Source organism: Salmo salar, chromosome 27, assembly GCF_965601325.2.
Source record: "Salmo salar chromosome 27, fSalSal1, whole genome shotgun sequence".
NCBI classification, from domain to species: Eukaryota; Metazoa; Chordata; class Actinopteri; order Salmoniformes; family Salmonidae; genus Salmo; species Salmo salar.
Window position 1 is genome coordinate 34,414,788 of NC_138317.1, and position 27,366 is coordinate 34,442,153.

The 27,366-nt window shown below is 43.3% G+C and overlaps 1 protein-coding gene across 2 annotated transcripts in view; it reads left to right on the forward strand.

Moving 5' to 3' along the window:
- The first annotated feature begins 227 nt into the window (after nt 1-227).
- Nucleotides 228-27,366, forward strand: part of LOC106588954 (polypeptide N-acetylgalactosaminyltransferase 4) — a 41,415-nt gene continuing 14,276 nt past the window's right edge. Inside the window, exons 1-6 of one of the 2 annotated variants that reach the window (XM_014178536.3) lie at nt 228-613; nt 14,941-15,391; nt 19,505-19,674; nt 20,899-21,088; nt 21,370-21,555; nt 22,158-22,275. In XM_014178536.3, coding sequence (XP_014034011.3) covers nt 15,009-15,391; nt 19,505-19,674; nt 20,899-21,088; nt 21,370-21,555; nt 22,158-22,275 — 1,047 coding nt within the window. In that variant the 5' untranslated portion in view covers nt 228-613; nt 14,941-15,008. The remainder of the gene's footprint in view (nt 614-14,940; nt 15,392-19,504; nt 19,675-20,898; nt 21,089-21,369; nt 21,556-22,157; nt 22,276-27,366) is intronic. The other variant, XM_082970228.1, reaches the window with a different exon arrangement.

Here is a 27,366-nt window from a genome sequence, read left to right on the forward strand (position 1 = left end):
AGGGATTAACGGGTAAACTGTCACGTAAGGTCAAACATACACACATGCACGCTCGCAAGCACACGCACACACACGCACATACAAAAGATAAGATGCATTACTTTGTTATTATTTTATTATTTGTGACATTGGAAAAAGTGTTACAAGTGAAACATCCTTGTTCATTTTGGAACATTGTTTAAAATTCTGTGCTGTCTTTAATATTATTTTTCCACAATGCTTTGGTCACGTGGTTTATTCAGATCAAATCGCCACATTTGCAAACTTCCTAGTGAGTGATCAACCAAGTACCTGAATTTCGTAATAACAAGAGGTTTTAAGGTCAGAAATATTTCCAGTACAAGTACGCATACATGTAGTCTCATTTATTACACAGCTTCAAGAATTCCTTTGAAATCGAGTGAAAACAAGAGCTGGCAAGATACATTCCAGAACGGAAAAGTGACAGCCCGAGCTAGCCAGCGCTCCGGACCATCATCAACGTGAAGGGATGTGGTTGTGTTGAAAGCTGCAGTCTGAGATCGAGCTAGACAGATGCAAGCCAGAGGTTGAGTCGGAGACAGAACGCCGAGCAGCTTCCAGGAACACGGAATGTAGTGGACTAGGTAATAAAGTAAGAATGAAGTTAATTTGTACACGTGGCTAATCAGGTGTAATCTGATTAGCAAACGAATACATAGATCAGCTCTGGTCGCACAGGGCTAGAGTTAGCTAACTATCAAGTAGGTTAGCTAGCTACAGTAGCTAACTACAGTAGGTAGCTAGGATTGCTTGGTCTTTTGCTACAGGAACTTTGTGTTCTTGCCAAACGTGGCTAGTTGGGTGTTTAGTAAATTTACGTTGGATGTAAATGTCTTGTTCCTGAAGGTTTCGAACCATGGTCATCCAGCTCCCGGTCAGTAACAAGCTAACCTTAGCTAGCTAGCTAACTAGTTGGTAATCTAATCAAAGAGCCTCAATATCTGAGATTTATTAACCAGCTAATTTAGTTGTCTGTCATGACAGCTGAGCTAGGCGAACCTAATAATAGCTAACCCATGTCAGTCCATGCAAATAACTTTTATACTACTGTTATTTTGTAACAAACAGTTGGTAACAACAAAATGCATTGGTTTTAGCTAGAGTTTATATTCCCTGATTTAACATGGTTATATGTTCATTCTAAAGGTGCAATGCTTTTAAACCCTTCGCAGTCCCAAGTTGAGTTATTATAGCTCACACTCACAGTAAGCCTCATCTTCTTTAAACTGAAGGGGATCTCTAGACTCTGCATTACAGTGATACGTGTTTCTGTATTGTTTCTGTATTGTCTATAATTAAAGCCTGTCAAGTTTCATGAACTAGATATGATTTATTTGCACTCTGTTGGAACAAAATGTAGGCCTTATGCTGAAGATGTACAAATGTAGCTGTACCTTTAGCCATCTACTGACACACCCACTTCTGCTGGCTCCGCTGCATCCAGACCACAACCTAAACATCAGGGGAAACAAGCACTTTGCCAAAGTTTTCCCCAAAGTCTTTGAAACTAAATCTGTCAACATACAAGGAGACATCGGCTATTTTCATTTGACAGTTTGGGCTAACATCAGACAAGATGCATCAAGTCCATTAAAGAGAAAGTAAAGCTGAACGACAAGCTTTCACTGTAGGCTTTAGACAATTTTCGTCAGTGTAACGGAGGTATGTGGAAGACATGTTATAGCCTAACTTTATTTATCAACCTCCTGGTCCAGTTTCATATGGTCGGCCTGTCGGTCTTAGTATAGTGTTTACGCTCAGTGTAATCACTGAAGAGTTGTTATTGTCGTCCAGAGCTTTTTCTGTGTCAAATGTTTACAGGGAGTATAGGCCTGTTGGCTCTTGTAGTTCGAGCTGGTCAGCTGTTCCTCTCTGGTGTACGGTTCAGTGAAATGCCGGGGGAAATTTCCCATAGGTACAGATCAAGGATCAGCATCCCCATTTCCAACCTTAACCATTAGTGATGGAAATGCAAAACTGACCCAAGATCAGCGTCTGCTAGAGAAACTTCAAACTACACCATTCAGTGAGACAGATGACATCATAGTGGAATACAGAATGTACTAGCACCTATTTTGAGTTTTTTTCAGTGCTGAATGTTTAAAAGCGAGTAAACGCTCACATATTGACCCTCATATTTCATGTTGGCCCGCTGTTCATCTGCGGTCTACCATTCAGCGACACAGATAAAATCTACTCACACACATTTTCTGAGTTACAGTGAGTGTTGTCAGTGCAACTTGTTTGACTGGTCTCTGAGATGGATGTCACAGTGAAAGCAGCAGCCCTGTTCTGTGTTTGTACTTTAATAAGACTGTTGTTGATTGACTGTAGCTCTTTGTCAGGGGTGTTCTTCTTCTTCTTCGGTTGCAGATGAAGACATTGGCGATGCTCCCATGTCCATACTAACGTAACCACTTTTAGAATGCCTGCCAAATACATTCCAGTGACAATGTGTTTCCCCTAGGATTTTTTTTCAGCAGTGGTGGCAAGGGTAAGGGGGGGAGAGAGCATTGCTACTAATGTTAGGGCAATGACGTGCTGGCTGTTCCCATAGACTTCCAGTCATTTTGCCAACGACTATCCATTTAAAAGCTTGTCTCACCAGAAATACATACATACATGCATGCATACATACATACATACATACATACATACATACATACATACATACAGTACCAGTCAAGTTTGGACACAGCTACTCATTCAAGGATTTTTCTTTATTTTTACCATTTTCTACATTGTAGAATAATAGTGAAGACATCAAAACTATGAAATAACACATGGAATCATGTAGTAACCAAAAAAGTAACCAAAAAAGTGTTAAATGGATCCAAATATATTGTATATTTGAGATTCTTCAAAGTAAAACCCTTTGCCTTGATGACAGCTTTGCACACCTATTGGCATTCTCTCAACCAGCTTTGTGAGGAATGCTTTTCCAATAGTCTTAATGGAGTTCCCACATATGCTGAGCACTTGTTGGCTGCTTTTCCTTCACTCTGCGGTCCAACTCATCAGATTTCCACCGGTCTAATGCCCATTGCTCGTGTTTCCTGGCCCAAGCAAGTCTCTTCTTCTTATTGGTGTCCTTTAGTAGTGGTTTCATTGCAGCAATTTGACCATGAAAGCCTGATTCACGCAGTCTCCTCTGAACAGTTGATGTGTCTGTTACTTGAACTCTGAAGCATTTATTTGCAAGTAGAAAGGTGCAGCAAGCTCATTGATGGCTACGATAAGCAGTTGTCTGCAGTTATCTTAAGGTGTGGAGACCAAAGGTGTTTTTCAGTTTCAACTTATTTTAGAAGAATTAAGGATTTATTTAAGAAAAGTGGTGACAATATATTTGTCCGCAACAGTATACAGCGAGAGGGATGCTGCCGTGACATGTACACAGTGCTGTGAAAAAGTATTTGCCCCCTTTCTGATATTCTCTATTTTTGCATATTTTTGATACTGAATGTTATCAGATCTTCAACTGAAACCTGATATTAGATAAAGAGAACCTGAGTTTACAAATAACAAAAAAAGAATACTTGTTAATTTAATATACAACGTTATGCAACACCCAATTTCCCTGTGCGAATAAGTTTATGCCCCGTTAAACTCAATAACTGGTTGTACCACCTTTAGCTGCAATGACTGCAACCAAACACTTCCTGTAGTTGTTGGTCAGTCTCCACATCGCTGTGGAGAAATTCTGTCCCCAAACCATCACACTACCACCACCATACATCACCGTTGGTATAAGGTTCTTACTGTGGAATGCATGGTGGTGCTAGTGTGATGGTTTGGGATGCTTTGCTGCCTCAGGACATGGATGATGTGCCTTAATAGAAGGAACCATGAATTCTGCTCTGTGTCAGAGAATTCTACAGGAGAATGTCAGGCCATCTGTCTGAGCTGAAGCACAGCTGGGTCATGCAGCAAGACAATGATCCAAAACACACAATCAAGTCTACTTGGAAATGTCTAAAAAGCAACATTTTAAGTTTAGGAATGGCCTAGTCAAAGTCAGGACCTAATCCCAATTGAGATGTTGTGTCAGGACTTTAAACAAGCAGTTCATGCTTGAAAGCCCACAAATGTCGCTGAGTGAAAGCAGTTCTGCACGGAAGGGTGGGCCAAAATTCCTCCACAGTGAGAGACTGATCAACAACTACAGGAAGTGTTTGGTTGGAGTCATTGCAGCTAAAGGTGGTACAACCAGTGGGGGCAATTACTTTTTCACACAGGGGGCATTGGGTGTTGCATATGATTGTTTATGAAACAAATGAAATAGTTATGTCATTGTTGTGTTATTTGTTCACTCAAGTTCCCTTTATCTAATATTAGGTTTTGGTTGAAGATCTTTATTTAACATTCAGTATAAAAAATATGCTAAATTAGAAAGGGGGCAAATACTTTTCACAGCACTGTATAGGCCTGCAGTCCACATCCAGTGTTGTGCAGAGGTGTAGCCTACATAGTACAGTATAGTGCAGTTAGTATTACAGGTCATTGACGGCAAGGTGCAGTGTTCGGCTCATATGCAAATTCTCTCTATTCCAGCACACAAAGTGACATAGGATCATGGCTGGATGTAAATCCTTCAGATGGCTACAGCTAAACTCTCTAGTCTCTCTAGCCTACTGTACAGCTAAACTCTCTAGTCTCTCTAGCCTACTGTACAGCTAAACTCTCTAGTCTCTCTAGCCTACTGTACAGCTAAACTCTCTAGTCTCTCTAGCCTACTGTACAGCTAAACTACGAGCTTCAATGCCATACAACTCTCCTTCCGTTGCCTCCAACTTCTCTTAAACGCTAGTAAAACTAAATGCATGCTCTTCAACCGATCGCTACCAGCACCTGCCCGCCCGTCCAGCATCACTACTCTGGACGGTTCTGACTTAGAATATGTGGACATCTACAAATACCTAGGTGTCTGGTTAGACTAAACTCTCCTTCCAGACTCACATCAAACATCTCCAATCCAAAGTTAAATCTAGAATTGGCTTCCTATTTCGCAACCAAAGCATCTTTCACTCATGCTGCCAAACACCCTCGTAAAACTGACCATCCTACCGATCCTCGACTTCGGCGATGTCATTTACAAAATAGCCTCCAATACCCTACTCAATAAATTGGATGCAGTCTATCACAGTACCATACGTTTTGTCACCAAAGCCCCATATACTACCCACCACTGCGACCTGTACGCTCTCGTTGGCTGGCCCTCGCTTCATACTCGTCGCCAAACCCACTGGTTCCAGGTCATCTACAAGACCCTGCTAGGTAAAGTTCCCCCTTATCTCAGCTCGCTGGTCACCATAGCAGCACCCACCCATAGCACGCGCTCCAGCAGGTACAGTGGGGGAAAAAAGTATTTGATTCCCTGCTGATTTTGTACGTTTGCCCACTGACAAAGAAAGGATCAGTCTATAATTTTAATAGTTTATTTCAACAGTGAGAGACAGAATAACAACAAAAATATCCAGAAAAACGCATGACAAAAATGTTATAAATTGATTTGCATTTTAATGAGGGAAATAAGTATTTGACCCTGTCTCAATCAGAAAGATTTCTGGCTCCCAGGTGTATTTTATAGCTCTCCAAGGATGTCAGGGACAAGATTGTATTTGATTCCCAGCTGATTTTGTACGTTTGCCCACTGACAAAGAAATTATCAGTCTATAATTTTAATGGTAGGTTTATTTGAACAGCGAGAGACAGAATAACAATAAAAAAAATCTAGAAAAACGCATGTCAAAAATTTTATAAAATGATTTGCATTTTAATGAGGGAAATAAGTATTTGACCCCTCTGCAAAACATGACTTAGTACTTGGTGGCAAAACCCTTGTTGGCAATCAGAGGTCAGACGTTTCTTGTAGTTGGCCACCAGGTTTGCACACATCTCAGGAGGGATTTTGTCCCACACCTCTTTGCAGATCTTCTCCAAGTCATTAAGGTTTCGAGGCTGACGTTTGGCAACTCGAACCTTCAGCTCCCTCCACAGATTTTCTATGGGATTAAGGTCTGGAGACTGGCTAGGCCACTCCAGGACCTTAATGTGCTTCTTCTTGAGCCACTCCTTTGTTGCCTTGGCCGTGTGTTTTGGGTCATTGTCATGCTGGAATACCCATCCACGACCCATTTTCAATGCCCTGGCTGAGGGAAGGAGGTTCTCACCCAAGATTTGGCGGTACATGGCCCCGTCCATCATCCCTTTGATGCGGTGAAGTTGTCCTGTCCCCTTAGCAGAAAAACACCCCAAAGCATAATGTTTCCACCTCCATGTTTGACTGTGGGGATGGTGTTCTTGGGGTCATAGGCAGCATTCCTCCTCCTCCAAACACGGCGAGTTGAGTTGACCACAACACTTTCACCCAGTTGTCCTCTGAATCATTCAGATGTTCATTGGCTAACTTCAGACGGGCATATATATGTGCTTTCTTGAGCAGGGGGACATTGCGGGTGCTGCAGGATTCAGTCCTTCACGGCGTAGTGTGTTACCAATTGTTTTCTTGGTGACTATGGTCCCAGCTGCCTTGAGATAATTGACAAGGTCCTCCCGTGTAGTTCTGAGCTGATTCCTGACCGTTCTCATGATCATTGCAACTCCACGAGGTGAGATCTTGCATGGAGCCCCAGGCCGAGGGATATTGACAGTTCTTTTGTGTGTCTTCCATTTGCGAATAATCGCACCAACTGTTGTCACCTTCTCACCAATCTGCTTGGCGATGGTCTTGTAGCCCATTCCAGCCATGTGTAGGTCTACAATCTTGTCCCTGACATCCTTGGAGAGCTCTTTGGTCTTGGCCATGGTGGAGAGTTTGGAATCTGATTGATTGGTTGCTTCTGTGGACAGGTGTCTTTTATACAGGTAACAAACTTAGATTAGGAGCACTCCCTTTAAGAGTGTGCTCCTAATCTCAGCTCGTTACCTGTATAAAAGACACCTGGGAGCCAGAAATCTTTCTGATTGAGAGGGGGTGAAATACTTATTTCCCTCATTAAAATGCAAATCAATTTATAACATTTTTGACATGCGTTTTTCTGGATATTTTTGTTGTTATTCTGTCTCTCACTGTTGAAATAAACCTACCATTAAAATTATAGACTGATCCTTTCTGTATCAGTGGGCAAACTTACAAAATCAGCAGGGGATCAAATACTTTTTTCCCCCACTGTATGTTTATTTTACTCCATGTGTAACTCTGTGTTGTTGTATGTGTCAAACTGCTTTTCTTTATCTTGGCCAGGTCGCAATTGTAAATGAGAACTTGTTCTCAACTTGCCTACCTGGTTAAATAAAGGTGAAATAAATAAATAAATAAACTCTAGTCTCTCTAGCCTACGGTACAGCTAGTCTCTCTAGCCTACGGTACAGCTAAACTCTCTAGTCTCTCTAGTAGAGGTCGACCGATTAATCGGAATGGCCGATTAATTGGGGCCGATTTCAAGTTTTCATAACAGTCGGTAATCGCCATTTTTCGACACCGATCATGGCCGATTACATTGCACTCCACGAGGAGACTGCGTGGCAGACTGACTACCTGTTATGCGAGTGCAGCAAGGAGCCAAGGTAAGGTGCTAGCTAGCATTAAACTTATCTTATAAAAAAACAATCAATTTCAACATAATCACTAGTTAACTACACATGGTTGATGATATTACTAGTTTATCTGGCTTGTCCTGCGTTGCATATAATCGATGCGGTGCCTGTTAATTTATCATTGAATCATAGCCTACTTCGCTAAACGGGTGATTTAACAAGCGCATTCGCGAAAAAAGCACTGTCGTTGCACCAATGTGTACCTAACCATAAACATCAACGCCTTTCTTACAATCAATACACAAGTATATATTTTTAAACCTGCATATTTAGTTAATATTGCCTGCTAACATGAATTTATTTTAACTAGGGAAATTGTGTCACTTCTCTTGTGTTCTGTGCAACAGAGTCAGGGTATATGCAGCAGTTTGGGCCGCCTGGCTCGTTGTGAAGACTATTTCTTCCTAACAAAGACACCCGACTTCGCCAAACGGAGGATGATTAGCAAAAGCGCATTTGCGAAAAATGCATCATCGTTGCACGACTGTACCTAACCATACACATCAATGCCTTTCTTAAAATCAATACACAGAAGTATATATTTTTAAACCTGCATATTTAGTTAAAAGAAATTCATGTTAGCAGGCAATATTAACCAGGTGAAATTGTGTCACTTCTCTTGCGTTCAGTGCACGCAGAGTCAGGGTATATGCAACAGTTTGGGCCCCCTGGCTTGTTGCGAGCTAATTTGCCAGAATTTTACGTAATTATGACATAACATTGAAGGTTGTGCAATGTAACAGGAATATTTAGACTTAGGGATGCCACCCATTAGATAAAATACGGAACGGTTCCGTATTTCACTGAAAGAATACTCATTTTATTTTCGAAATGATAGTTTCCGGATTTGACCATATTAACGTGTTTCTGTGTGTTATTATGTTATAATTAAGTCTATGATTTGATATTTGATAGAGCAGTCTGACTGAGCGTGGTAGGCAGCAGCATGCTCGTAAGCATTCATTCAAACAGCACTTTACTGCGTTTGCCAGCAGCTCTTTGCAATTTATGACTTCAAGCCTATCAACTCCCGAGATTAGGCTGGTGTAACCGATGTGAAATGGCTAGCTAGTTAGCGGGGTGCGCGCTAATAGTGTTTCAAACGTCACTCGCTCTGAGACTTGGAGTAGTTGTTCCCCTTGCTCTGCAAGGGCTGCGGCTTTTGTGGAGCGATGGGGAACGCTGCTTCGAGGGTGGCTGTTGTCTGTGTTCCTGGTTCGAGCCCAGGTAGGGGCGAGGAGAGGGACGGAAGCTATATTGTTACACTGGCAATACTAAAGTGCCTATAAGAACATCCAATAGTCAAAGGTATATGAAATACAAATCGTATAGAGAGAAATAGTCCTATAATTCCTATAATAACTACAACCTAAAACTTCTTACCTGGGAATATTGAAGACTCATGTTAAAAGGAACCACCAGCTTTCATATGTTCTCATGTTCTGAGCAAGGAACTTAAACGTTAGCTTTCTTACATGGCACATATTGCACTTTTACTTTCTTCTCCAACACTTTGTTTTTGCATTATTTAAACCATTATTTATTTGAGGCTAAATTGATTTGATGTATTTTATTAAGTTAAAATAAGTGTTCATTCAGTATTGTTGTAATTGTCTTTATTACAAATAAAAATAAAAAAATCGGCCGATTTTAATCGGTATCGGCTTTTAGGTCCTCCAGTAATCGGTATCGGCGTTGAAAAATCATAATCGGTCGACCTGTACTCTCTAGCCTGCTGTACAGCTAGCCGCTCTAGCCTACTGTACAGCTAGTCTCTAGACTACTGTACAGCTAAATTCTCTAGTCTCTCTAGCCTACTGTACAGCTAGTCTCTCTAGTCTCTATAGCCTACTGTACAGCTAGTCTCTCTAGCCTACTGTACAGCTAGTCTCTCTCTAGCCTACTGTACAGCTAGTCTCTAGCCTACTGTACAGCTAGTCTCTAGCCTACTGTACAGCTAGTCTCTCTCTAGCCTACTGTACAGCTAGTCTCTCTCTAGCCTACTGTACAGCTAGTCTCTCTCTTGCCTACTGTACAGCTAGTCTCTATAGCCTACTGTACAGCTAGTCTGTCTCTATAGCCTACTGTACAGCTAGTCTCTCTCTAGCCTACTGTACAGCTAGTCTCTCTCTTGCCTACTGTACAGCTAGTCTCTCTAGCCTACTGTACAGCTCGTCTCTCTAGCCTACTGTACAGCTAGTCTCTCTCTAGCCTACTGTACAGCTAGTCTCTAGCCTACTGTACAGCTAGTCTCTAGCCTACTGTACAGCTAGTCTCTCTCTAGCCTACTGTACAGCTAGTCTCTCTCTAGCCTACTGTACAGCTAGTCTCTCTCTTGCCTACTGTACAGCTAGTCTCTATAGCCTACTGTACAGCTAGTCTGTCTCTCTAGCCTACTGTACAGCTCGTCTCTCTAGCCTACTGTACAGCTAGTCTCTCTAGCCTACTGTACAGCTAGTCTCTCTAGCCTACTGTACAGCTCGTCTCTCTAGCCTACTGTACAGCTCGTCTCTCTAGCCTACTGTACAGCTCGTCTCTCTAGCCTACTGTACAGCTCGTCTCTCTAGCCTACTGTACAGCTCGTCTCTCTAGCCTACTGTACAGCTCGTCTCTCTAGCCTACTGTACAGCTCGTCTCTCTAGCCTACTGTACAGCTCGTCTCTCTAGCCTACTGTACAGCTCGTCTCTCTAGCCTACTGTACAGCTCGTCTCTCTAGCCTACTGTACAGCTCGTCTCTCTAGCCTACTGTACAGCTCGTCTCTCTAGCCTACTGTACAGCTCGTCTCTCTAGCCTACTGTACAGCTCGTCTCTGTAGCCTACTGTACAGCTAGTCTCTCTAGCCTACTGTAACAACAGTAAAGCAGCCATCTGCTCTGTCGTCAGTCAGACCTTTAAGATTAAACACTGCTTTCCAGACTCCCTTGAAAACCCCTCTGACAGAAGATGCTAGATCAGGTGGCATCTAGATTAGTGATAGCGTAGCAATGGGGCAGTGTAGCCAGCCATGGATCCAAAGCCTCCTGTAGCGGGTGGCTTAGGTCTACTTGTTTTGGATTCTGCAGAGCTCACATGGTCTTACCTCAAAGAGGAGGCAGAAATTCTCCCTAAGCCAGACTGCTGTTGCAAATCCCTCCCTACCCAGCCCCACCAAGGGCTATCAGATTTAGTGGGAGGAGGGTGTGATGGACGTCTAATATAAAGGAGGTTTTGTTTAGAGGCGTTCTCCATTTTGTAACCCCAGGCCTCGGAGTCCCTTGGCCAGTGACCAGGGCATTGAGTGTGAAAGAGCCATGGCCTGCTAACATCTTGAAGGACTGAAATGGAGACTCATGCTTAGTGACTCAACAATGCTGCAGCACACCCCATTCAACGAGTCTCCTCAGACCTGAATCTGACAAAGTTTTATGGTGCATTGTGTATATATAGATCTATATAGGGCGCATAAATGAATCATTTTAGGGTGACATCCTCGCTGGCACCCTCAGAATTTCCCTGTCATGATCATTGATCATTTTTCCCCCAGAGTTAAATTGATATAGCAGTAAAACAGTGTAGTCTGGATTATGGAAGAATCTCAGTGGTACAGTAGCAAACTGGAGTGTGTGTGGACAGAACACCTCATCGGGTGTATCTTCGGAGTGGAAAGACAGAGTGGATCAAAGTTACTTTCTGAAGCCTCTGAAGTCTGTCAGTCTCTGTTGTAGTACATATCGCTGCCTGCTGAATTATTAATGCTGCGATTACACTCAATGTCAGCAGTGATGATGGAGACCGGTTTAGCAGTGTCTGCCCTCTTTGATTTGCCTCTGGTCTGCCTGTCTTCTGAGCTGAGCTGTCTGACTCTAAGCCTGTGTGTAAACACCAGATGAAGTCTGACTCTAAGCCTGTGTGTGTAAACACCAGACGAAGTCTGACTCTAAGCCTGTGTGTGTAAACACCAGACGAAGTCTGACTCTAAGCCTGTGTGTGTAAACACCAGACGAAGTCTGACTCTAAGCCTGTGTGTGTAAACACCAGACGAAGTCTGACTCTAAGCCTGTGTGTGTAAACACCAGACGAAGTCTGACTCTAAGCCTGTGTGTGTAAACACCAGACGAAGTCTGACTCTAAGCCTGTGTGTGTAAACACCAGACGAAGTCTGACTCTAAGCCTGTGTGTGTAAACACCAGACGAAGTCTGACTCTAAGCCTGTGTGTGTAAACACCAGATGAAGTCTGACTCTAAGCCTGTGTGTGTAAACACCAGAAGAACAGTAGAACAACCTTAGGCTTAGACTGTTGCCTAAACGTATCATCTCAGAGAACCTTGGCTATTTACACTGCTCAAAAAAATAAAGGGAACACTAAAATAACACATCCTAGATCTGAATGAATGAAATAATCTTATTAAATACTTTTTTCTTTACATAGTTGAATGTGCTGACAACAAAATCACACAAAAATAATCAATGGAAATCCAAATTATCAACCCATGGAGGTCTGGATTTGGAGTCTCACTCAAAATTAAAGTGGAAAACCACACTACAGGCTGATCCAACTTTGATGTAATGTCCTTAAAACAAGTCAAAATGAGGCTCAGTAGTGTGTGTGTGTGGCCTCCACGTGCCTGTATGACCTCCCTACAATGCCTGGGCATGCTCCTGATGAGGTGGCGGATGGTCTCCTGAGGGATCTCCTCCCAGACTCGGTCTAAAGCATCCGCCAACTCCTGGACAGTCTGTGGTGCAATGTGGCGTTGGTGGATGGAGCGAGACATGATGTCCCAGATGTGCTCAATTGGATTCAGGTCTGGGGAACGGGCGGGCCAGTCCATAGCATCAATGCCTTCCTCTTGCAGGAACTGCTGACACACTCCAGCCACATGAGGTCTTGCATTAGGAGGAACCCAGGGCCAACCGCACCAGCAAATGGTCTCACAAGGGGTCTGAGGATCTCATCTCGGTACCTAATGGCAGTCAGGCTACCTCTGGCGAGCACATGGAGGGCTGTGCGGCCCCCCAAAGAAATGCCACCCCACACCATGACTGACCCACCGCCAAACTGGTCATGCTGGAGGATGTTGCAGGCAGCAGAACGTTCTCCACGGCGTCTCCAGACTCTGTCACATGTGCTCAGTGTGAACCTGCTTTCATCTGTGAAGAGCACAGGGCGCCAGTGGCGAATTTGCCAATCTTGGTGTTCTCTGGCAAATGCCAAACGTCCTGCACGGTGTTGGGCTGTAAGCACAACCCCCACCTGTGGACGTCGGGCCCTCATACCACCCTCATGGAGTCTGTTTCTGACCGTTTGAGCAGACACATGCACATTTGTGGCCTGCTGGAGGTCATTTTGCAGGGCTCTGGCAGTGCTCCTCCTGCTCCTCCTTGCACAAAGGCGGAGGTAGTGGTCCTGCTGCTGGGTTGTTGCCATCTTACGTCCTCCTCCACGTCTCCTGATGTACTGGCCTGTCTCCTGGTAGCGCCTCCATGCTCTGGACACTACGCTGACAGACACAGAAAACCTTCTTGCCACAGCTCGCATTGATGTGCCATCCTGGATGAGCTGCACTACCTTGAGCCACTTGTGTGGGTTGTAGACTCCGTCTCATGCTACCACTAGAGTGAAAGCACCACCAGCATTCAAAAGTGACCAAAACATCAGCCAGGAAGCATAGGAACTGAGAAGTGGTCTGTGGTCACCACCTGCAGAACCACTCCTTTATTGGGGGTGTCTTGCTAATTGCCTATAATTTCCACCTGTTGTCTATTCCATTTGCACAACAGCATGTGAAATGTATTGTCAGTGTTGCTTCCTAAGTGGACAGTTTGATTTCACAGAAGTGTGATTGACTTGGAGTTACATTGTGTTGTTTAAGTGTTCCCTTTATTTTTTTGAGCAGTGTAGTACACTCTTAGAGAGAAAAAAATGGGTTCTGAAAGGTTTCTCCGGCTGTCCCTATTGGATAATTATTTGAAGAACCATTTTAGGTTCTATGTTAGAACCCTTTTTAGATTCCATATAGAACCTTCTGTGAAAATAGTCATTCAATGGTTTTCCCTTGGGGACAGAAGAATAACCCTTTAGGTTCTGAAAAGAACTTTCTAGAGTATGCCATGTGCAATGCCTCCTGTATAAAATGTTGGATTTGATTAAGTGGCGCAGTGGTCTAAGGCACTGCATTGCAGTGATAGTGGCATCACTACAGATCCAGGTTCGATACCATGCTGTGACGCGACCGGAAGACCCGTGAGGCGGCGCACAATTGGCCCAGCGTCGTCCGGGTTAGGGGAGGGTTTGGACAGCTGTGTTGTCCTTGTCCCATCATGCTCTAGTGACTCATGTGGCGGGCCAGGCGTATGCACGCTGACACGGTTGCCAGGTGTACGGTGTTTCCTCCGACACGTTGGTGTGGCTGGCTTCCGGGTTAAGTGAGCAGTGTGTCAAGAAGCAGTGCGGCTTGGCGGGTCGTGTTGCGAAGGTCTCTGCTCCGTCGAGCATTAGCGCTGCCACTGAGTGGAATGAAATTAGCATAAAATCATTAGCCTTTAAGCGTTTTGTGCTTAATTAAATCTCCCTGTCATGTGGAACGCTCTTGAGTGAGAATTTTAATCTGTCAATATGAAACTTGTTATGAACATTCAACCGTTGTAATGGAAATATTTAATATGGCGACGTTTTAATATTTCATTTAGCCTGATCAACACTAAGTTTAGCATATTTGGAGTTTCTGTAACACGCATCGTTTCCAGTGTTCTATTTGCGACTCTCAAGGTGCAAATTGAAGGTCACGAGACTTGTTATGGATTATTGTCATATCTGTGGATAGTGATTGACGCCAGACTGGAGATACAAGGACTGAGGACACACTGATTATTCACTGTTGTATTGACGACATTCTATGACCACTGTGTGATTCTGTAGCAGCTCACAGTCACAGCGTTTTGTTTGGACTTTCTACAAGCCTCTCGGCTGGTGTTTAGAGAACATTTGGTGCTTTTATTAGGATATAAAGTACCTGTTTCCAAGGGGCCAGTTAGACATTTTCTCTGCTTCTGTGCTGTAGGTGTCTCCCTGTTGCAACTTGTAATAAACCAGATTGATTTTTGATTGACTTTATCTGTGGCTGCTCTCACGTTTTCGTTTACCTGGGAATTCCTTTTCCACCTGTTATAAGGGGTATAACGCCATCTGCTCACTTTAATGGTTCAAGTCTTATCAAGTCTGTCATGGATTGACTTATAACTCAGCTCAAGGTGTCTTACTACTTTTATCATAGGCCAAACTTCAAACTGGACCTAAACATTTTCTCAGCCCTCCCTGTTGTGTGTTTGTGTTTTCCACAGAGCTGTGTGGCCTGGGGACTTTTTGAGTGGCAGTTGGTGAGATTCCACTCTCTTGGTTGCCGGGGGCGATGAGGGTGCGTTGCTCCCGGAAGCTGGGCCTCCTAGCTAAGTCCTTCTTCCTGCTGTGGGTGCTGTGGCTGGGCTACCTGCTCCTGGTCCGCTCCTCCTCCTTCTCTTCCTCCACAGGGAACGATGGAGGGGGCCGCAGCCTGCTGGTTAGGCACATAGCCCCCGTGGAGGAACAGGGGAACGAGCAGCTGGCCAGGCCTGTGTACGTGAAAGCGCCGGCGGACGCAAACGCTCCCGGGGAATGGGGCAAGGCCACCCGGCTAAACCTCAGCCCGGAGGAGAAGAAGCAAGAGGAGGACAGCGTGGAGAGATACGCTATTAATATCTTTGTCAGCGATAAGATCTCCCTGCACCGACACATCCAGGACAACAGGATGAAGGAGTGAGTAGGCAAATTATCTTCATCTTCACACAGTGGGAACATCTCAATTGCATTCTCATCGCGTCCTCTCTCCTCGTCTTCTTCTCAAAATTGAGAGGTCCCTCCCCTCTGACCTTGTCCTCCAATGGGTTTTGAGAAAGAGGGGATGTGAGGAGTATGCTATTGGGATTCAGAGACCCCACCCCCTGGCATTTCAATCCATCTGGACCAGTAGTTTAGACCAGTAACCACCTCTGATTGTACAGGTCCAGTGAGGCTGATTGCAGAAACGTACATTAAACCTACAACTTTGACAAATGGCTACTAATCTGTGTTATGAAGCTGAATTAGATTTGGCTAACCTGGTGTCATGTAAGACAGTGATATTTCCTGTACAGCTGGGATGAATGAGTAACTTCCCTAACTGGCCTTACTCAGTTTAAAAGTACTCATTGCACTAGAGGACTGAACTTTGATTAATTGCCTCAATAAAAAGTCTCCATCTGTGTCTCGTCTTCTCAGCTGTTCACAGCAGAAGTGATGCTCAGTGATAATGTCAGCCATCATGTGATAATGTATTATATTATTACCCCTCACAACAAATAATTAAGAGTATACTATAATATACAAAAGTTTGTGAGCAAAATAATTACAAAAATACAAATTGAAAAAATTGAAAAAGATATTGAGTAAATGTTGGTTTCTTTTCATTTTGATAAGAGACAAATGTTATGATTTTAAGGTTATTTGTTGATGTAAAAATCTAAATGTACTGATTTTAAGGTTGTGTCATTAGATTTGTAGGGTTGCGAGAAATTCGGGCCAAAAAAATAAAGGGTCCCTGAATGCTCAAACAAACGTTTAAAGCTAAATCCTGACTTCAAATACAATCACCCAACTCCAATTTTTGTGCAAGGCAAGCATGACGTCAGTTAGTAACACACAGTGTAAGTTGAGATCTGGCCAATCACATAACAGGAGACTTAAATCTTGTTAGGCACGTAAATTGCTTTGAATGTAGCAGATTTGTTACCTACTACTGTGTTTACCTATATTGTGAAGCATACCGTTGTTTGCATAAAGATCGGCAACAAAACCGGTTACTACTCGTCTATAATCAAGCTGCTACACACACACACACACACACACACACACACACACACACACACACACACACCATTATTACTGTGGATGAATTCAAGCTTGTGTTTTTGTTACTTTTCATCTGTTTTCCATAAGACGCTGTTCTGCTTGAGTTACAATGACTTCCAATAAACACTGAATCTGTCTGGGCTCATGGTCAGCTTCCAATAAACACTGAATCTGTCTGGGCTCATGGTCAGCTTCCAATAAACAGTGAGGCAAGGATCATTATTTTTATTTTTTTAAAGGCACATGAGCTGTCTCTCCAGTTCTTTACAGAGTAGCCTCCGTCCCTGACTGTAGAGGGTAGCCTCCGTCCCTGACTGTAGAGGGTAGCCTCCGTCCCTGACTGTAGAGGGTAGCCTCCGTCCCTGACTGTAGAGGGTAGCCTCCGTCCCTGACTGTAGAGGGTAGCCTCCGTCCCTGACTGTAGAGGGTAGCCTCCGTCCCTGACTGTAGAGGGTAGCCTCCGTCCCTGACTGTAGAGGGTAGCCTCCGTCCCTGACTGTAGAGGGTAGCCTCCGTCCCTGACTGTAGAGGGTAGCCTCCGTCCCTGACTGTCGAGGGTAGCCTCCGTCCCTGACTGTCGAGGGTAGCCTCCGTCCCTGACTGTCGAGGGTAGCCTCCGTCCCTGACTGTCGAGGGTAGCCTCCGTCCCTGACTGTCGAGGGTAGCCTCCGTCCCTGACTGTCGAGGGTAGCCTCCGTCCCTGACTGAAGCTCTCAAATGCCATTCTTTCTCTTATTTCCCCTTTGGTGCAGAAACCTGAGTTCTGTTTCTCTTTTTCTTTACCTCTCTCCTTCTGCTTGGCCCCTTTCTCTCTCTGTCTCTGTCTCTCTCTGTCTCTCTCTGTCTCTCTCTGTCTCTCTCTGTCTAACTCTGTCTAACTCTTTCTCGCTCTTCTCTCTCCTCACTTTCTCATTTTCTCTATCTCCCCCTCTCATCACTCTCCTTTTTCTCCATTTGTTGTCCTCTGGTCTCTCCATGAGAACGGCTCAGGCACGTTGTCCTCTGGTCTCTCCGTGAGAACGGCTCAGGCACGTTGTCCTCTGGTCTCTCCGTGAGAACGGCTCAGGCACGTTGTCCTCTGGTCTCTCCGTGAGAACGGCTCAGGCACGTTGTCCTCTGGTCTCTCCGTGAGAACGGCTCAGGCATGTGGGACGTCGGTGTGATTTCTTTCCCCTCATATTTCTGTTTCTTGTCATTTCCACAACTCCCCACTGGAATGAGACCAAATGCTCCTCTCCTGCAATGACCAAAGCAACTCTCTAGCAAACTGTCACATGTACACTGCTCCAAAGAGAGTGACTGATTGTGTGGTCTGTCTTGCAGTCTTGCAGTAAAAATTATTATTCTATATTTATTATTATATATTCGTTATCTATATACACTACCGTTCAAAAGTTTGGGGTCACTTAGAAATGTCCTTGTTTTTTAAATAAAAGCACCTTATTTTTGTCCATTTAAAGTAACATTAATTGATCAGAAATACAGTGTAGACGTTGTAAATGACTATTGTAGCTGGAAACAGCTGATTTTTAATGGAATATCTACGTAGGCGTACAGAGACCCATTATCAGTAACCATCACTCCTGTGTTCCAATGGCATGTTGTGTTAGCTAATCCAAGTTTATCATTTTAAAAGGCTAATTGATCATTAGAAAACCCTTTTGCAATTATGTTAGTGTAACCGATGTGAAATGGCTAGCTAGTTTGCGGGGTGCGTGCTAATAGCGTTTCAATCGGTGACGTCACTCGCTCTGAGACCTTGAAGTAGTTGTTCCCCTTGCCTTGCAAGGGCCACGGATTTTGTGGAGCGATGGGTAATGATGCTTCGTGGGAGACAGTTGTTGATGTGTGCAGAGGGTCCCTGGTTCAAGCCCAGGTAGGGGTAAGGAGAGGGACGGAAGCTATACTGTTACATTAGCACAGCTGAAAACTGTTGTCCTGATTAAAGAAGCAATAAAAATGCTCCAGATACTAGTTGAGTATCTGGAGCATCAGCATTTGTGAGTTAGATTACAGGCTCAAAATGCTCAAAATGGCCAGAAACAAAGAACTTTCTTCTGAAACTCATCAGTCTATTCTTGTGCTGAGAAATGAAGGCTATTCCTTGCGAGAAATTGCCAAGAAACTGAAGATCTCGTACAACGCTGTGTACTACTCCCGTCACAGAACAGCGCAAACTGTCCTTCAAATCTGTGGAGGGAGCTGAAGGTTCGAGTTGCCAAACGTCAGCCTCGAAACCTTAATGACTTGGAGGAGATCTGCAAAGAGGAGTGGGACAAAATCCCTCCTGAGATGTGTGCAAACCTGGTGCCAACTACAAGAAACGTCTGACCTCTGTAATTGCCAACAAGGGTTTTGCCACCAAGTACTAAGTCATGTTTTGCAGAGGGGTCAAATATTTATTTCCCTCATTAAAATGCAAATCAATTTATAACATTTTTGACATGCGTTTTTCTCTATTTTTGTTGTTTTTCTGTCTCTCACTGTTCAAATAAACCTAACATTAAAATTATAGACTGATCATTTCTTTGTCAGTGGGCAAACATACAAAATCAGCAGGGGATCAAATACTTTTTTCCCCCACTGTAGATATTCCATAAAAAATCTGCTGTTTCCAACTACAATAGTCATTTACAACATTAACAATGTCTACACTGTATTTCTGATCAATTTGATATTTTAATGGACAGAATTTGCTTTCTTTAAAAAACAAGGACATTTCTAAGTGACTCAACTTTTGAATGGTAGTGTATATTTATTAATTTTTAAAACATTTTATCTAAAGTTTTTTTTCACTAAAGAATAATGTCCATCTATAGGAAGGGTTATTTTATGTTTTTCTTTTTTGCTTAAATTATTACCTATCCCTTAATCTTTACATTTATTTAGGGATTAGCCTTCGATCATTTAATTTAAGATTAGCCTTTGATAGGCTGAAAGCAATCCTAATAAACAACATCTCTGTCTTTCATTTGAGTACAGATGCAGAGCTAAGAAGTTTGACTACGGCCGTCTGCCGACCACGTCAGTGATCATAGCGTTCTACAACGAGGCCTGGTCCACCCTGCTCAGAACCATCCACAGTGTTCTGGAGAGCACTCCCGCTGTCCTCCTGAAGGAGATCGTTCTCATAGACGACTTTAGTGACCGAGGTGAGACGGAGCTTTTTTGTCCTTGTCTTTTTTGGGGATAGTTAATAGTAATTTTTACACAGTTTAATGTTCTGTTAGCCTAGTCAGCACCTCTACATACAGTTCGTGCTTTGTCGTTGTCTATTTTGGGAGAAAAAAATTCATAGAACATATTTTAATTTGTGAACATCTGGTTAATAAACGTAGTTTTTATATGAACAATCCTTTATGCCAAGAAAACACAAGTTAGAGAGTAAAAGAAAAGGTTAAAAGATGCCTTAGAATACCTAGCTAATATTTGTCAGGCATTGCGTTTCACCCCAAAGTTGACGGTAATACAGAACAGGGTCCTTACTTAGAACAGTAACGCTGTAGGCCGAACAATGGGGCTTATCTGTACATATCTGAGATGAGATGAGCCAGAGAGTTCTGTGAGAGAGAAAGGACATATCCTTCCACGGAGACAACACAGTCACTGCTGAGTGTCAGTACAAGTGGAGTTTCTAGTGTTTATGTGTGGCGCTGGTCAGGAAAAACGAATTATATAATAGTTCTCTATGTATGTGTCAGTGAATAGGCTGTCTCTGACACACACAGAAATAGATTGAGCCAAATGATTCAAAATTGCCACCAGTCCACCCATTATGGCATAATTGACCTGAATGGGGGATGTCTGTTCTATTCATTTGATTCTATGCTCAGACATGATAGCTGCTCTCTCTGACCACATACTACAGTTTACTCTCCACCGCCCTCTGAGACCAGTCAGGATGTAAGATGCCACGTCATTCTCATCCACAACTGTAATATACAAGAGACTGATGATGAGGAGAGAGGAAAGCACTGTCATCAGCACTATTGACGGTGTCTTCCCCTTCAGGGAGACTGGGACTATCATTTTCATTGTAGATGAATAATAATTTAGCTTAGCCTGTTGGTCTGTCAGTATGCAAAGATAAGATCTGTTTATTTGTTCTACTTTCTATTATTGTCTACATTATTATCACTGCACTGTTGGGAAAGAACTCTCAAGGTAAGAATTTCACTGTACTGATTTACACCAGTTCTCTCCTGTGCACACAGCAGATAAACTTTTTGAAAACAGTTGCGAAGTAAGGATCTGTTCCCTTCCCATACTATCAATTATGAGTTTTTAGAAGTACAGTGGCTGCATTGTGTGTGTGGTGTGTGTGTGTGTGTGTGAGAGAGAAGCCTTGACCATCTATCTCTCTGTGTGAAACCCAGTCTATCTGCAGTCTCAGCTGGAGCAGTACATCAGTAACTGGGAGCGTGTCCGCCTCATCCGCACCAACAAGAGGGAGGGGCTGGTCAGGGCGAGGCTCATCGGCGCCACCTACGCCACGGGGGACGTATTGACCTTCCTGGACTGTCACTGTGAGTGTGTCCCCGGCTGGATCGAGCCGCTCTTGGAGAGGTGTGTTTCACTTAGCCAGCATATTGACAATGTGATTACAATTACAGATTCAATACTCAATGAATGGGATGGGACTGGTCATTAGGGTTGCATAGCAACAAGACATTCTGGAGGCAATAAAAACAGACTAGTGTTGATTGGCCTATTGGCATTCCTGGTCAAGTATAGTGGCACGTGAATTTCATCACATGTAAATGAGGGAATGTCTCATGAAAACCTTCCAGGGACTTTCAGTGAGTGTCCTTTCTTACACCATACTGTGTATCTTCTCCTCCCTCCAGGATTGGAGAGAATGAGAGCACCATCGTGTGTCCGGTGATCGACACCATCGACTGGAACTCGTTTGAGTTCTACATGCAGACAGATGAGCCCATGATCGGAGGCTTTGACTGGAGGCTGACCTTCCAGTGGCACTCCCTCCCTGAGGTCGACCGCAAGAAACGCAAATCCCGCACCGAACCCATCAGGTCAGTAATTCTATGGTCATCAGTTTATTTTCATATGGGATTTCTGGGCCCATCTCAAACGGCACCCCTTTGGTGCACTGCTTTTGGCGGGAGCCCTCTGGGAGTCCTCTGGGAGTCCTCTGGGAGTCCTCTGGGAGTCCTCTGGGAGTCCTCTGGGAGCCCTCTGGGAGCCCTCTGGGAGCCCTCTGGGAGCCCTCTGGGAGCCCTCTGGGAGTCCTCTGGGAGCCCTCTGGGAGCCCTCTGGGAGCCCTGGTAAACAGTATTGCTCTATAGATAAGTAATAGGGTGCCTTTTGGGAAACAGCCTCTGGCTCTCCTCTTAGGAGGAAATTAAATAGGGAGATATTTTGAAGAGAAGTTGTTTTGTAAAAGTTATAGTTGGATCCCAAATACTCTCCTTTCTGACCTAGTTTCAAATGTTTTGAAATGCATCTCACCTTCTCTCCTTCATTCCTTGAAGAAGGTCTAATCACATACAAATAAGTGATTACCTCAGGAAAGGGATAAATAGATTTTATTTAAAAGTCTTCTAATATGGCCTCTGACTGTTAACTGCACACTGTACTGACCTCCATGTTCCACTATGCTTTCTCTCTCTCTCAGGTCTCCTACCATGGCCGGTGGACTGTTTGCTGTGAGTAAGGCCTACTTTGAGTACCTGGGCACATATGACATGGGCATGGAGGTGTGGGGAGGAGAGAACCTAGAACTGTCCTTCAGGGTGAGTACTAAATACTAATTTACTGTGTCCCAAATGGCACCTATTCCCTTTAAAGTGCACTAATTTGGACCAGACTCCTATGGGCCCTAAGGGTATAGGGAATATGATGCCAATTGGGAAGCAACCACTCTTTCAATATGGCGTCAACATCTCAGTGCCAGTAGCATTTGCAGTTGGCACAATTAAGCTATTTCTCAAGTACTTGGTAAAAAAGAGACTAATCTAATGCAGAAAGGACACCCACCTATATTCTGATCTTTGTCCCAAAATGGTTTTAAAAACGTCAACGATCCATGCTCCAAAAAGGTTTACAAAGTATATGTTCTATGCCTCAAGTAGTGCACTACATAGGGAATAAGGTGCCATTTGGGACCTAGCATAGTTCTCAGCCGGCCCTGATGGCGAAGTGATGTCTCTCAGTGTCTGATCTGCTGACTGTGAGTGATGGATGGATGGCGTCTGACACTGCATCCCCATTTAGATAATGAAGGCTACCTTGTTGGTGTCCCTTTCAGCTGTTCACGTCAATCATTACTGGCACAGATTTCCTGTTTTTGATCCAAGTGTGTGTGTGTGTGTGTGTGTGTGTGTGTGTGTGTGTGTGTGTGTGTGTGTGTGTGTGTGTGTGTGTGTGTGTGTGTGTGTGTGAAAAACTAAAGATGGATGGGGTATCACCCTATATGATGTTTTATGTATGTGGAAATAAAATGCCTCTCTCTGGGACTCTCCATCCATAATTGATGACTTGTGAATTGGTTTACAACTGTGTTTTGGGACCACAAAGGAGTAAGTATGGCACAGAATGAAATGTTTTGATGAGAATGAATAGGGTTCTAGCTAAGTATCCATTACAATGAGAGAATATGTTGTGTAATTGAGGCGTAACTCAAGGAAGTCCCTAAAGGTAATTAGCGAATAGTGAGGTAGCACCCTGTCGCTCTCCAAAGCTGTTTTATTGGCTGTAGTGGAAAACAAGCAATTATAAGATGCAAATTGATACCATAAATCAAATGTCCTGCAGGAAATATATACAAATGGGAAAAAGATCCCCCAACAAACTGGTTTTCATGATTCTCTTGTCATTTGCATAGTAGCTGTGCGAGAAGAAGAGCGGCAGTGTTGATTATTCATAGACAACGTCCATCTTGGTTTCTGCCTGCATTATCACACCACTTACATCCTAGTTTGGATCCTATTTCATAGTCTGGAGAACATTTAGGCACTAGTTTAATTATTAGGAAGTAGGGCTTGGAATCACCTGGGACCGATGCGATATGTATTACAATTCGATACTGTTTTTGTTGCGATTTGATGTTCCAAGCATATTGCTCACTATATGTCTGCTGCAGAGAGATATGAGAGAGCATGAAAAAATAAGTTTTGATCAGTCTTGGAATAAAAGTTCTGAAAACATGTTGGCTCACTATTTAAAAAAGAAAAGAAAAAGTACTTCCAGGATAAAAAAATAGCCGTATTATGGAACATGTACCGCTGACTATCGCTAGCTAACGCTACCTTTTTTTACAATTCAATACTTGCAGTCAAAGTATCGATTTATAATATTGTCAAAAAATAAAATTGCGATATGTAACTGTCATGGATTTATTTTGTCACATGCAAAATACAGTGAAATGCTTAATTTGCAAGCTCTATCCAACAGTGCAGTGAATCATATCAAAATAGTATAACTAAATAAAAAATATATACACATATACACACACACTATATATATATATTTATTATTATTATTATTTAAGATTCTTCAAAGTGGCCACCCTTTGCCTTGATGACAGCTTTGCACACACTTGGCATTCTCTCAACCAGCTTCACCTAGAATGCTTTTCCAACAGTCTTGAAGGACTTCCCAAATATGCTGAGCACTTGTTGCCTGCTTTTCCTTCACTCTGCATTCCAACTCATCCCAAACCATCACAATTGGGTTGAGGTTGGGTGATTGTGGAGGCCAGGTCATCTGATGCTGCACTCCATCACTCTCTTTCTTGATCAAATAGCCCTTACACAGCCTGGAGGTGTGTTGGGTCATTGTCCTGTTGAAAAACAAATGATAGTCCCACTAAGCGCAAACCAGATGGGATGGCTTATCGCTGCAGAATGCTGTGGTAGCCATGCTGGTTGAGTGTGTCTTAAATTCTAAATAAATCAGGCGGTGTCACCAGCAAAGCACCAACACACCACCTCCTCCATGCTTCACGGTGGGAACCACACATGCGGAGATCATCCGTTCACCTACTATGCGTCTCACAAGGACATAGCGGTTGGAACCAAAAATCTCAAATTTGGACTCATCAGACCAAAGGACAGATTTCCACCGGTCTAATGTCCATTTCTCGTGTTTCTTGACCCAAGCAAGTCTCTTCTTATTATTGGTGTCCTTTAGTAGTGGTTTCTTTGCAAAGATTCGACCATGAAGGCCTAATTCACACAGTCTCCTCTGAACAGCTGATGTTGAGATGTGTCTGTTACTTGAACTCTGAAGTATTTATTTGGGCTGCTATTTTTGAGGCTGGTAACTAGGATTGCAATGGGTCGGAAACTTTCCGGTAAATTGCTGTAATTTTTCCGAAGATTTTCCATGGGAAGTTAAGCCTGGAAATTTTGCTTAAATCCATCAAAAAAGTTAGTTTATAACAGTGAACCTTTTTTGTTGGATACACATAAGGCAATTCTAGGTCTTGTGGCATATTTTGGTTAAAATATCCCCAATTCAATGGAATTGCAACCCTCTGCATGCACAGTGCATTCTTCCATCACATGTACAGCTGATTCTCAAGATCTTTCACACTAATGAGATGCTATTGATCCCACACTACTACACTGTCTGAGCCAAGGACTACATGCTTTGTGGTAAGTTTTGATTACAATACTGGGTGGTGTGAATATATTTTATGACATACATTATTTTTTATTAACTAGTAAATAGTAGCCTACAGCAAAGTGTGTTTAAATAATTTCTAACTTGTTAACAATTTCTGCTAGTTAGTTTTTGCTACCATGTGGGGATTAGCTTGCTTGAGCCTGCTAACTGAGGAGGGTTAATTCACCTGTTTCCATACATGTTTCATTTTAAAACATTTATCGTACAAAGGAGTTGTTTAATCTAACTGCTTAACTATTTATCTGTACAGGGAATTGTATTTGTTTGTTTTTTACTCATTTTTTTCTCATCTTTACAGGAAAATGCCACGGGCACTATCTGATGTGTGGAGACATTTCACTGCAGCTAATGTAGAAGGACAAGCTGTGTACATTTGCAAATACTGTGCAAATCATATGTGAAGAATGCAACAAAAATGCAGAATCATCTGGCCAAGTGCATAAAGTTCCCTCAGCGCTCACAACAAGCAACCTCTGACAAAAGTCCGTCTACTTCTATTTGAGGTGAAAATGATGAATCAGACACCTTATCGATAGCAACAGCTCATGGTCCTCCTGGAATCAGAAGTTTTTTTGACTCAATGGAGGAATGTAGTCAGAGAAATGCTGATGAATGCCTTGCTCGAGCTGTGTATGCAACTGGTTCACCTCTGATGCTCAAAGGCAATGTCTATTGGAAGAGATTTCTGAATGTTCTTCGCCCAGCGTACACCCCTCCAACCAGACATGCTTTATCTACTAATTTGCTGGATGCAGAGTTCAACAGAGTTCAAGTGAAGGTCAAGCAAATCATAGAGAAAGCAGACTGTATTGCAATCATCTCTGATGGGTGATCGAATGTTTGTGGGCAAGGAATAATTGACTACATCATCTCCACCCCTCAGTATTCTACAAGGGCACAGACACAAGGGACAACAGACACACTGGTCTCTACATTGCAGATGAGCTGAAGGCAGTCATCAATGACCTTGGACCACAGAAGGCATTTGCACTGGTGACAGACAATGCTGTGAACATGAAGGCTGCTTGGTCTAAAGTGGAGGAGTCCTACCCTCACATCACACCCATTGGCTGTGCTGCTCATGCATTGAATCTGCTCCTCAAGGACATCATGGAGTCATCATGCAGACATCATCTGCAGTCTGATGTTCAGACTGCAGATGTAAGAGAAGAAATCCATACTGCCCTGCCCACTTCACTGTTGCTCCAAGCAGAGGAAACTGTAGTTCTGAAATGCATCAAAAAGTGTGAAGACTTCGGCCTGAAGCCCATACACGCCACAGCGTACATGTTGGACCCCAAGTATGCTGGCAAGAGCATCCTGTCTGGTGCAGAGATCAACAAGGCCTATGGTGTCATCACTACTGTGTCTCGCCACCTTGGCCTGGATGAGGGCAAGGTTGTTGGCAGTCTGGCGAAGTACACTTCCAAGCAAGGGCTTTGGGACGGCATATCTGCAGAGAAGAATGGGAGAAACTCCCCAAAAACATGTGGCAAAATTGTAGTGTCATACCCAAGGAGAATTGAGGCTGTAATCGCTGCCAAAGATGCTTCAACAAAGTACTGAGTAAAGTGTCTGAATACTTATGTAAATGTGTATTTTTAATAAAGTTGCAAACATATCTACCAACCTGTATTTGATTTGTCATTATGGGGTGTTGTGTGTAGATTGATGAGGAAATTGTTTCATTTATTCCATTTTAGAATAATGCTGTAACGTAACAAAATGTGGAAAAAAAGTCAAGGTGTCTGAATACATTCTGAAGGCACTGTATATATACATACACTGCTCAAAAAAATAAAGGGAACACTTAAACAACACAATGTAACTCCAAGTCAATCACACTTCTGTGAAATCAAATTGTCCACTTAGGAAGCAACACTGAGTGACAATAAATTTCACATGCTGTTGTGCAAATGGAATAGACAACAGGTGGAAATTATAGGCAATTAGCAAGACACCCCCAATAAAGGAGTGGTTCTGCAGGTGGCAACAACCCAGCAGCAGGACCGCTACCTCCGCCTTTGTGCAAGGAGGAGCAGGAGGAGTACTGCCAGAGCCCTGCAAAATGACCTCCAGCAGGCCACAAATGTGCATCTGTCTGCTCAAACGGTCAGAAACAGACTCCATGAGGGTGGTATGAGGGCCCGACGTCCACAGGTGGGGGTTGTGCTTACAGCCCAGCACCGTGCAGG